The 11,581-nt window shown below is 33.8% G+C and overlaps 2 protein-coding genes and 1 long non-coding RNA gene across 7 annotated transcripts; 2 read left to right on the top strand and 1 right to left on the bottom strand.

Annotated features, from left to right (window-relative positions):
• Window positions 1-581: 581 nt before the first annotated feature.
• On the top strand, window positions 582-4,181 carry LOC147537964 (uncharacterized). Its single transcript, XM_086642891.1, has 7 exons — window positions 582-695; window positions 1,192-1,258; window positions 1,350-1,912; window positions 2,008-2,148; window positions 2,560-3,069; window positions 3,247-3,681; window positions 4,008-4,181. Exons 5-7 carry the CDS (start codon window positions 2,656-2,658, stop codon window positions 4,179-4,181), a joined length of 1,023 nt encoding a protein of 340 aa, XP_086499017.1. The 5' UTR covers window positions 582-695; window positions 1,192-1,258; window positions 1,350-1,912; window positions 2,008-2,148; window positions 2,560-2,655.
• Window positions 4,182-4,317: 136 nt separating this feature from the next.
• Window positions 4,318-5,122, top strand: LOC147537963 (uncharacterized). Its single transcript, XR_015226398.1, has 3 exons — window positions 4,318-4,422; window positions 4,695-4,922; window positions 5,019-5,122. It is a non-coding gene; the product is annotated as an uncharacterized LOC147537963 (long non-coding RNA).
• A 1,525-nt stretch (window positions 5,123-6,647) lies between these two features.
• On the bottom strand, window positions 6,648-9,926 carry LOC147537962 (protein FAR1-RELATED SEQUENCE 6-like). Of its 5 annotated transcripts, XM_086642057.1 has the most exons (5): window positions 9,429-9,926; window positions 8,955-9,129; window positions 8,084-8,357; window positions 7,622-7,759; window positions 6,648-7,366 (listed from the first exon to the last, which is right to left on the bottom strand). In XM_086642057.1, the coding sequence occupies exons 1-5, from the start codon at window positions 9,452-9,454 to the stop codon at window positions 6,726-6,728; spliced, it is 1,254 nt and encodes a 417-aa protein (XP_086498183.1). In that variant the 5' UTR covers window positions 9,455-9,926; the 3' UTR covers window positions 6,648-6,725. The 5 variants fall into 5 exon arrangements, with proteins under 5 accessions (XP_086498183.1, XP_086498181.1, XP_086498180.1 ...); XM_086642055.1 differs by having other exon boundaries at window positions 6,648-7,759; XM_086642054.1 differs by having other exon boundaries at window positions 8,084-9,129; window positions 9,429-9,897.
• Between the last annotated feature and the right edge of the window lie 1,655 nt (window positions 9,927-11,581).

The following is an 11,581-nucleotide window of genomic DNA, read 5'->3' as shown; positions in this document are numbered from 1 at the left end:
TTGAAAATTTCGAACCGCTAAATATGTAGAACAAGTCGAATGAAATTACCTGGAAGAAATTTCACTGAATTCCCACCACCCATCGCGAAGAAGTCAGCCGAAAAGATTCATAACTTATGTAACCTTTATAACTAAGTCGATTTCTCAATTCTCTGTCTCACTCTCTCGGCTTCTTTGTGTGCAAATGACATATGGTAAAGTGGGGTCCACACATAAAATAACTATTTTTCTCCCAAACGCGTCACCATGCATGTCAGACGCATAAATTGGTTGGATACAAGGGAAATTTGGCCAAAACACCCTAAAAAATTGAGGCTTTGGTTAAAAAGGATCTATCAACTTTTTGTAGGCTTCAGCTCCCCGGGGCATTTTTGTAAATTATTTCATATAAAGAAAAGACTAAATTAACCTTATTTGTTAGAGAAATTACAAACCCAAATCAGGTTGATATTTCCCTCTTTCTCTCTCTATCCCGTATTTCAACCCTCTCGGTTTGAAATTACAAACCCAAATCGATTCTTCTCTTTCCCGTATTTCAACCTAAATCAGGTTTTCATTGATTTACTAGGGTTTACAAAACATTCCCAACACGATTACACGTTATTATTGCTTCCCAAATCGTTATTATTGATTTACTAGGGTTTTCATTGCTTCCCAATCGTTTCCATCTCAAATCTCTCCACTATCCCTCTCAGGTTCTCTCTCTCTCTCTCTCTTTTCCTATTTTACTGATTTTTTGTTCAGATTTATTATTTGTAAAGAAACCCGAATGATTGAATCAAATAGAAAGAACCCCATTGATCAAGGTGCTAAAGAAAATTAATTAGGGTTTGTGAATCAAACCTAAATTAGCCCTTTTCTTGGTGATTTGGAATTACAATTTCGATTTGAGGTAAACAGGTTTGTGAATCAGGTTTGGTATATTACTTAGGGTTTGTGAATCAGGTTTGGTGATTTGTGAATTACAATTAATTAGGGTTTGTGAATCAGGTTTGGTATATTACTTTGTTTCTGGCTATTAGCTTTGATTTGATATTTGTTAGTATGATAAGATCATCAGAGTATATAAATGAATTTTAGTATGTTCTAGCAATAGTACTATGCTGTATTTGGATTTTGGAATCATATAACTAATCTTGATGAATATTTTTCACTTAAACATAATAAATGTTTGTTTGTTTTGAAGCACAGTATGGCTCGAACAAAAGAAAACAAGCAAAGCAAATCGGTCGATACATCTACTGGTATCGAACGTAAGGTATCAATTCGATCTAGTTTGAACGGGTTGTGCAGTTGTTTAGATGATTTCAAGAAAAATATTAACGAGAACATCATCCGGATGTTAAAAGAGACACCATTCGGAAACTTGTTTGATGCAATATTGCAGAAGAGGATTACAACTAGTAAGAAGGATAACACAACCGATTCAGTGAACAAAGTACTCAAAACCTTCAATCTTAGTAGTTGTGAATTCCGTATTGGAAGCAAAAGTATAACGTTTACAACTAATGATTTGGCATTATTGTTTGGGGTGCCAAACGTTGGGAGTATTAAATTTCCAAAAGGAAACCTACGAAATAGTGAATTCATCCAAAAATATTTCAATGGATCAGGGAAGATAAAAAAGACGGATGTCAGTACTCGTTTGAAAGAACTATCAACGAAGATAGAGGAAGAATACGATGAAGGACTTGATGAGGATTTTGTTAAGTTGCTGCTTCTCTACATGCTAGCGACACTTTTTTAAGCTAATGGTCCGGGAATTATACCACAGCATGCAATTAGTGCTGTTATTGATTTAAAAAAAATCAATGACTTCAATTGGGCTGCTGATATACACAGAGAATTAGCGGATAAGTTATCAAAATGTGAGACAACTTCACATTTTGCTGGTTGTGCAGTAGCTATTTTGGTAAGTTTATAATATGTTCTTTTTAACTTCATGTTATTGACATTATTGCTCATTAATTCCCAAATTGATTTTTAACGATCTGTTATTTTTTGTAGTACTTTATATGTGAAAAAGTGAAAATTATTGAACCGATTGAAGGAAATGAAGCTCTAACTCCACGAGTAACAAGATGGGATCTTCAAATATTACAATCGACATTGAAAGAAGTTGATCTTGCCACTGTTGGGAGTGAAAATGTAAGATCTCTGTTGTTAAATGTTACTATTTTCCTTGAGAATTGGTTTGCAAGAGGTCTGCTAAGTTTCGCAAATCAATTTGCAAATCAGTTTGCAAATCAATTTGCAAATCAATTTGCAAATCAGTTTGCAAATCAATTTGCAAATCAGTTAGCAAATCAGTTTGCAAATCAGTTTGCAAATCAGTTTGCAAATCAGTTAGCAAATCAGTTTGCAAATCAGTTAGCAAATCAATTTGCAAATCAGTTTGCAAATCAGTTTGCAAATCAATTTGCAAATCAATTTGCTAACTGATTTGCAGAGCTTTGCTTTATAGTTTGCATATAGGTTTTTTAATATAGTTTTAAATATTAATTTTGAAATGCAGGCTTTAAAATTGTTAATAAGTTCTTCATTATGCACTTAATGCAGGTATATGATGAATTCCTAGAAATTAGTCATGAAGAAACTCTATTACTATCTTCTTCGAACAATTTGCAAAGAAAGGAGAGCATTGGAAATCACCCAATGCCAAAGGAAAGACCTCCAATGCCAGTAAATGATGCTTCAGCTGGAAAAACAACACTTGCCATTCTTAAGAAAAGGATTGATGATCAAGCGAATGAAATCAAAATGCTCAAGAATGAAGTAAGTAAATTAAAAAGAAGAGTGAAGTATTTAGAAAAAAACGGCAAAGTTGAGGCAGGAGTAAATGAAGATGATGAAGAAAATAGTGGTGAACAAGGTGATGAACATGATGAAGAAAAAGCACAAGATGCTGAAGAAAGCTCTGGAAATGAGAAAGAAGAAGAAGACGACAATGATGATAATGAAGAAGGAGAGAGCAGTAAAAATGGGAGAGAAAATTATGAAAAAGATGGTGAAAATGGGCAGGGTAAAGATGCAGAAGATAACAGTAAAGATGATGTTGGGAGTGATAATGTAAGATCTTTGTACTCAAAGTCTTGGTTTGCAAACTGATTTGCAAATTGATTTGCAAATTGATTTGCAAATTGATTTGCAAACTGATTTGCAAATTGATTTGCAAATTGATTTGCAAACTGATTGCCTTGCATTTTAGGTAAAAAATAATAAATGTTTATTATGTACTTAATGCAGGTTAATGATGAGTTCCAACTAACTAATCATGAAGATGAAGAGAGAGGCGAGGGAGATGAAAAAGATGGTGTAGATGAAGATAGTAGAGTTGAAAAGGAATTGGATGAACATGATGTGAGCAAAGATATAGTTGATGTTGTGAAGGAGATAAATGAGGGACTAGAAAAGGAAAAAGCAAACGAGGAAAACAAATATGAGGAAAAAACAGAAAGTGATGCCGAAATGAAGAAAGAGAAGGGAAAAGGGAAAGTGGAAATGGAAGGCCTTAATGAGGAACAACAAAGAGATGAAAATGTTGCTGAATTGAGGGAAATAGTTAAAGGATCCATTGAAAAGGGTGTGAAGGAGCGTCCTAAGAGAAAACAACTGGAAGACCCTATGTTTGTTTACACTAAAAAGGAAAAGAAACAAAAAAAGGCAGGACACACTTCAAAGGTGAATGAGAACAATTAAAAACATGTGTTCTAAACAATATCTTTAATAGTTTATTATGTTGAGTACATTCGATTACTTCGTTGTTCTTGTATGAATTTGAATTTTGGTATCACTTTTTGAATTGACTTGCAAAGCTCTTTAAAATCGCTGCAGAGCTGTGCAAACTGGTTTGCAGAGCTGTTTGCAAACTGATTTGCAGTGCTTTGCAGACTGATTTGCAGTGCTTTGCAAACTGGTTTGCAGAGCTGTTTGCACAGCTTTGTAGAGCTTTGCAAACTGGTTTGCAGAGTCTTGCTTTATGACATTGTTGATTCTATTAAATGTAGGAACAACAAGTTGAAAAGGGAAAAACGGTGTTAATTGATGACGATGATTTTGAGGATCCACCAGTTGAATATGGAAATGTTCTTGACCTAACAAGGTGTAAAATCTTCAAAATGTTGACATCAAAAGAGAAAAATGCAATTCAGAAAGATTGGTGTGATTACCGTAGAAGGTAATGCACATTTACTGTGTTTTTAGACAAAATTTACATTACTAAAATAACAGAAGTGTTTGTCAATATTTTTTAGTGATCTTCTATGGTGTTCAAAAGAAGAGAGGATCAACATAACAGTTGATCAATTAGAAGATCTTCTATCAAATCGATTTGTTACTGGGTCAATCATCGATTGGTTTGCATATAAATTGAAAAAGGAAGGGACAGAAAAGAAATTCACTTACATCAGCCACTTTGATAGCGTAAGTATCTTTAATTTTTGTTTTTCTTAGTACGTTGATTGTATTTGTTCTTATATGTTGCTGCTTTGCAAATTGATTTGCAAATTGATTTGCAAATTGATTTGCAAACTGATTTGCAAACTGATTTGCAAACTGATTTGCAAACTGATTTGCAAACTGATTTGCAAATTGATTTGCAAACTGATTTGCAGAGCTTTGCAACTCAGTTGCAATGATGTCTTTGAAAAATAACGACAACATACTCACATGTTTCTTTAATTATTTTTCAATAGAAGCCGAAGATGACCGATAGTTTGACAACAAAGATATGCAACTTTGATGTTTCTTCTCAAATGCTGATATTCCCGCTTAATCATTCAAAGGAAAATAAGGATCCAACTGGTTATCATTGGTCAGTTCTGATATTGTGCATGATGAAACCATGGAAATGGTTTCACTTCAACTCCATGATGCCAAGAAAAAAAACGAATGACAAATTCTCCGCATGTGCGAAAAATACGGTAAACATATATATACCACAATTCGCATAAATAAAATGAATAGTGTAATTAAACTTATACTACAATGTTTAAATCAAGTATTTTCTTATATTTTAGGTAAATATTATGGAAGGTCTTCTTCATTATGCTTACGATACGGATAATTTGCGTCCAAAACCTCCATCAAGAATTAAGAGAGTGCAAGTAAACTGCCCACAACAACTAGAAACGTTGTAAGTATAAATTAATCGTGCTTATTAATCAACAAGTAATTTTTTTTAATTTATAAGCTAAATGACTTGTTTTTTCTTTACAGAGTTGATTGTGGTTTATATGTATGTCAATTCATTTCGAATGCTACAAAAGGCCAGGATTTTGAAGAAATGGAGATTGACCCTCATGAGATAACAAAACTTAGAGGAAAGATAGTTGCTGAAATTGTTTCAGATGAAAAATATTGTTGGATTCAATCAAAAAAAGGCGTTTGAATAGTGTTTGTTGTGAATATTTTGATGAATGTGTTTGTGAATATTTTGATGAATCTTTAATAGCTTTTTAATCTTATTATGTTGAGCATTTATTTGGTTACTTATTTGGTCTGATGAATTTAGGTTTCAGTGGTTTGCAAACTGATTTGCAAATTGATTTGCATTGTGGTTTGCAGTGGTTTGCAAATTGATTTGCAGTGGTTTGCAAATTGATTTGCAGTGGTTTGCAAATTGATTTGCAGTGGATTGCATGTCTTTGCAAATCAGTGGTTTACAAGCTTGATTCTTCTAATTTTGTAATTCAATTAATCGTTTTGTAAATCTCGACAAAAAAAACGAGGGCTACACCCCCGAACCCCTGTAAAAAGACACGTAATCCAATTAGTTTGTAATTCATCAAAATGTTGCATACATTGTGTACATAAATTGAGTTCCTTAATTAACATCTAAGTTGCAAAAGGATTCTAAATTTATTTGGTGACTTTGCAATCTGTTATTCAGTGGTTTGCAAACTGATTTGCGGTGATTTGCAAACTGATTTGCATTAGTTTGCATTATGATTGGCAGTGGTTTGGAAACAAGATTTTTTATCAAAATAGTCACAACATACTCATATGTTTCTTTAAATATTTTTCAATAGATGCAGGATGAACGAAAGATTAAATCCTTTTCGAAAGATTTATTCTTCATTTTTTTATTCGTGAACTCATCAAAATTGAACTCATCAAAATAATACGTGAACTCATCAAAATTGAAGGATATGCAACTATTCCCAAAAGTAATTTCCATCGAAGTTGGAAAAGGATTCTGAATTTTTTTATGACTTCGCAATCTTGTATGCAGTGGTTCGCAATATGGTTTGCAATATGATTTGCAATATGATTTGCAATGGTTTGCAATATGGTTTGCAAATCAGTTTGCAATATGGTTTGCAAATCAGTTTGCAATATGATTTGCAAATCAGTTTGCAATATGGTTCGCAAATCAGTTTGCAATATGGTTCGCAAATCAGTTTGCAATATGGTTCGCAAATCAGTTTGCAATATGGTTCGCAAATCAGTTTGCAATATGGTTCGCAAATCAGTTTGCAGTGGTTCGCTATATGGTTTGCAAACTGATTTGCAAACTGATTTGCAAACTGATTTGCAAACTGTATCAGCTCCAAGACCAAGACTTAAGGTTCACATACTATTTATAAGCAATTACACCAACATTGTTCATCCAATAAAAATAAAGACAACATATGCAAAAAGGCAAGTGAAAGCTAATGAAAACTAATTTATGAATTAAATTGACATGTCTTATTGTTAAAAGTAATAATGTAATGAGAACTGGTTCAAACATCATGTTTACAAGTCTTCTTGTTGTGACCAGATGTATGACACACGCTACACTTTATCGACCTCTTCCACTTTGCTCCACTATTTGGTATCCTCTTTTGCCTTGGTCTTCCAGGTTTCTTCTTCTCAGTCGGTGGTAAAGAAATAAGTTCGTCGGGATGATGATTCGGAAGATCATAATCAACCACAGGTTCAATAACTTTCTCGTACGACGCACAATAATGAGAAGAACGATAGAAATCACTAATGAAGTCGTATGGACTATAACCTGCACCTGAAATACAACATAGAGCATGATAGCAAGGAAAATCGTGTACTCTCCAATACCCACAACTACATGAACGATTCTCAAGGTCCACCCGAAAAGATCTACCATCAACAACCTCAAAAGTCGAGGATGAAGCCCGTATTGCTCTAAAAACTCTACCTTTATTCAATCCTTCAGCAAGCTTTTTTTCCATCTCCGGTCCAAGAATAGTGGTCCAACTATACCCAAGATCACGTCTAGTAGAAAACAAAACCATCAACTTTTTGCGAATATAGTCAACCAAAGGTGTTATTGGATAGCTGCGACCTTCTAAAATCCATGAGTTAAAACTCTCAGCTATACCAGAACATGTATCACCATATCTGTTGCCTGGAAAGTAAGCATTTGCCCATTTCTCAACAGGTGCTGTTCTAAGAAATGCTTCAAAAGATTGGCCACCAACAGTTTTTAACTCTTCAAAAAGAGGTTTGAACTCTAAATGGTTTGGTGCATAAGCACATCGAGTGAAAAGATCAAGGATGTGAGATGATGCATATTTATTATCTCTTGTTCTAATAGATATATTATGTTTTAAATGCCAAACACAATAACCATGGTGACTCGAAGGGAATACAGTAGATATACCATTTATAAGTCCAGGATGTCTATCAGTAAGAAATGTGTAAGTTCTTTCGGGAATAATCTGATAAAGAATCTCTAAAAACCATAACCAGTTAGCTTGATTTTCCGTGTCTACGAGCGCAAATGCAAGTGGATAAAAACCTGCAAAAACAATAAAAGGAACAACACTATAATCAACATGTTTGCAATGCATTTGTAGAAGATTTGCAAATCAGTTTGCAAATCAGTTTGCAAATCAGTTTGCAAATCAATTTGCAAACCACAATGCAAATCAATGCAACCCACAATGCAAATCAATTTGCAAACAAATGCAAATCAATGTGCAAATTGATTTGCAAAGCACTGCAAATCAGTTTGCAAAACACTGCAAATCAGTTTGCAAAGCACTGCAAATCAGTTTGCAAAGGCTTGCAACGATTTGAACAAAATAAATACAAGAACAAAGCAGAAAAGAACATGTTTTACCTCCTTCGGCATTCTTGCCCGTTGCAGCTAATAAACATCCACTAAACTTTCCTTTGAAAAATGTTGCATCTAAATAAAGAATCAGACGGCAAAATCTAAATCCATGAATACAAGCCCCAAATGCAACAAATAAACGCTGAAATTCTTTTGAATCAGAGTCGATCTCAATTTTCACACAACTATTTGGGTTACTTCTTCGTAGAGCATCAACATAAGAAACTAAATGATGATAAGACGATGATGCATCCCCGTGAATATCCTTCAAAGCTAGTGCCTTGCCAGTATAAGAGTAATAGTAACTAACATCAAACCCATATGTATGCAATATATAATCAATAATTTGCCTAGGCTTGATAGATGGATCACTTTGAACACTATGCATCACCAATGTTTTTATCAAAGCACTTGTGAAACGACGTTTCTTAATGTCTTTTAGTCCAGCACCACAAGTATGACAATTATTCATCGTTTTGATAATAAAGATATCACTCTCTTTGGAGAATTTCGTGGAATGAATTCTCCAATTACATCCAGTTTCTTTTCTAGCACATTCCACTGTAACCCTATAAGGATCGTTTTTCACAAAACGAAATCCATAACCCGACTCAAGAGAGTATTTTATTAACTCCATACGTATTTCATGTACACCACCTGGAAATTTCTGACCTACATGTTTAAAAATGAATGCCCAAGTACTAGAAAGTAAAGGAACAACACTTGGACTTGTGTTACGATTTGATGATGACGCGGTAGTAACGGTAGATGAAGAACAACTTGCATGATTTGTAATAGTAACTTGTATTTCAATAAGGTGAATATGTTTCGCCGAACAATAATAAAATATTGATTGTAAATGTAAATCAGATTCTACCTTCATATCTTGGTTGTTTATTTTGCAACTCAATTCGAAAAGTGATGGAGTCAAATCATTCCATTGTTTGCATAAGAACTCTTTCAAATGGAGTATAGTACTATCACTTCCAATCTTCGAACAAACAAAATTGCCCATATGTTGAAATACTCCAAGAACGGTCGGAACCATCAAACTGTAACAAAGAAACAGTTATGAGTTATAATAAATAACAACCGACTATTTGCAAATCACTGCAAAAGCAATGCAAACAATTTGCAATGCTTATAGAACAGAATTAATCTTATATAATTAATCTTCCTAACTCTTGTAAACAGAATTAATCTTATAGAACAGAATTTAAAGAAATCAAAATCAAATAGTAAATTATCATGAATAACTCAAAATTATTATTCATAAATCATAATCTATTGTGCAAAATATATCTTATATTTGTTGATGAATGAAAACAAACAAACTAAGAAGAAATTATACCTTGAAACAGAAGATTCTCCTTCCATTGTTGTCTATGACTCCAATAATGAAGAAAACAATGTTAAACCCTAGAAAAATCTTCCAATAGTTGATCAAAATGTACTTTCTCTCTCTAGAATTCTTTCCAAAAACTAATTGAAAACCCTAATATTCAACTTCAAAAACTAAATCCAGAGATTCAAAGCTAAACCTAAAAGAAATTGTTGTTTTGATAGAGAAGATTGATCGAAACCCTAGCAAAGCTATAGGCAAAAATCGCCCAAATACAACCCTCTCGGTTAACTCTCGGTTTTTCTCTCCCACTGAAATCTTTGGCCAAATTGAATGTTGTAAATTTCCCCAAATAAGAAGGCTAATTAAGGTATTAAAAATGTGGTGCTTCTAAAATTGTCCTCCAGCCCTATTTTGAAAGATTTCATGGTGTCTAAAATAAGAAAACTTTGATTTGTCTTTTTAACCAAACAAAACAGGAAATTGGGCCTCCGGCCCAATTTCCTGTGGATACAAATGGGGTGCCACGTATCACATTACAAAGTGGCCGTAGATTTAATTTATTTTAAGTCTTTCAATTTAATACACTTTGTGCATAAGTCCCACCAATATTTGTACCCAATTAATTTAATTTCTACTAATTACCATTTAATCTCTAATTTGACTTTTTTAAAATGCCTCTTCTAACCGTTGTCTTTTATATATTTTACTGAAAACCATGGGATGTTACTTAATATTAATTTCATTTATATACATTGGGAAGAAGAAATTGAAACTAAAACAGAGGAATAAAAGAAAAAAGGGAATATAGGATATATATAAAGATCGAGGAGGAGGTGTTGGATCGAAGTCTCAGATTGCTTCGATTGATTGTAAACGGATCAATGATGGCATAGAGAAAAATTTGCAAAATCATCACCATCCACTTCAAAGGGAGCAGTTACTGACGATCTCTGGTTACTTCAACACTTCGCGGCTTTATCAAGGATGATCAATCTACTACAACAACGGAAGTCGAGAGGGATGTATTTAGTATTTTCAATATTATTATATAATAAAATTTTATATTGTCGACATTTAGGGTCTTTTCATTCTCGATCTTAAGGATCTCTTTTGTCGACCCAGGGCCGTCTGGTGGGGGGGGGGGGGGGGGGGGGTGCGGGCCGTGCGCCCGCACAGGGCCCCCACCACAAGGGGCCTACTTTAGATTTTCATATGTTCTTTGCGTGGGTCTAGTTATTACTAGTAAATAAAGATGTTACTTTTGAACAACAAACCTAGGTAGCGCAGTGGTTAAGTTGGAGGGACTTAATGTGTTTGATCATGGGTTCGAACTCGATGGAGAGCAATTACTATTTAATTTTTCTCTTCACTCTCTCATTCCTTTCATGCAAAGCTTTATCTTGCAATATTCAATACATTTCTCTAAACATTCTTCTCTTACAAAATTTTATCTGAATTTTTTTTTCTCTCTCTCTCTCTCTCTCTCTCTCTCTATATATATATATATATATATACCGTTGATATCTCTCTATGATCTAATTTTGGATTAACGTGTTAGAAAGAAACCAGGTTCTTAGTTTTGATTAAAAATCTATATAAATCATGAAGAATTTTATCTGAAAAATATTAGACCAATCTATATATAGGACCCAAATTAAGTTTGGCACTGGGCCCCTAAATTGTCAGACACGACCCTGTGTCGACCTTTAGGGTCTTTTCTTTGAGTCCATGTCTTGTCACTTCCTTTCCCTTCATGAGACACTTCACATTCGAAAGTTCTCTGTAAACTTTACTTACGTAACTCTCATGTAGTTCTCATAGGAATAAGTTGGTTTTTTTTTTGTTAAAAAGACATCATAAGTTTTTATAAAGTTAGGGCCCAAATAACTTTCCAAAATGTTCTTCAAGGACAATTTTAAAGACCCCCACATTTTCAAGGTCAAAATTGCCCTTTGTCTAATAAAAACTACCCAAACAACCAATTTGAAATCAAAATAAGGAAATAGTTACCTCTTTCTCAAAAACAACGAACCAGAAAAAATGGGGGATATTGGCGATTTTCACCCAACGTGGTTGAACTGGATTTCGTGGTTTTGTGATGAACAATCTATTTTAGGGTTTTGTGATTGAATTTCTTTAGATGTTTAGAGTTTTGAGTT

Source organism: Eschscholzia californica, unplaced genomic scaffold (assembly GCF_041429995.1).
Source record: "Eschscholzia californica isolate CP2 unplaced genomic scaffold, dmEscCali1.0.p SCAF_5, whole genome shotgun sequence".
NCBI lineage: Eukaryota > Viridiplantae > Streptophyta > Magnoliopsida > Ranunculales > Papaveraceae > Eschscholzia > Eschscholzia californica.
This window is presented reverse-complemented; position numbering and strand designations above follow the sequence as displayed.

Excerpts from the sequence above, each read along its gene's own strand:
- LOC147537964 (XM_086642891.1), top strand. The coding sequence starts at position 2,656 with ATGCCAAAGGAAAGACCTCCAATGCCAGTAAATGATGCTTCAGCTGGA. Across the intron at positions 3,070-3,246 it reads ATGATGTTGGGAGTGATAAT|GTTAATGATGAGTTCCAACT; the intron begins GTAAGATCTTTG and ends TACTTAATGCAG. Across the intron at positions 3,682-4,007 it reads AGGCAGGACACACTTCAAAG|GAACAACAAGTTGAAAAGGG; the intron begins GTGAATGAGAAC and ends TATTAAATGTAG.
- LOC147537962 (XM_086642053.1), bottom strand. The coding sequence starts at position 9,454 with ATGGAAGGAGAATCTTCTGTTTCAAG. Across the intron at positions 9,130-9,428 it reads GGAGAATCTTCTGTTTCAAG|TTTGATGGTTCCGACCGTTC; the intron begins GTATAATTTCTT and ends TCTTTGTTACAG. Across the intron at positions 7,760-8,083 it reads GGGCAAGAATGCCGAAGGAG|GTTTTTATCCACTTGCATTT; the intron begins GTAAAACATGTT and ends TTGTTTTTGCAG.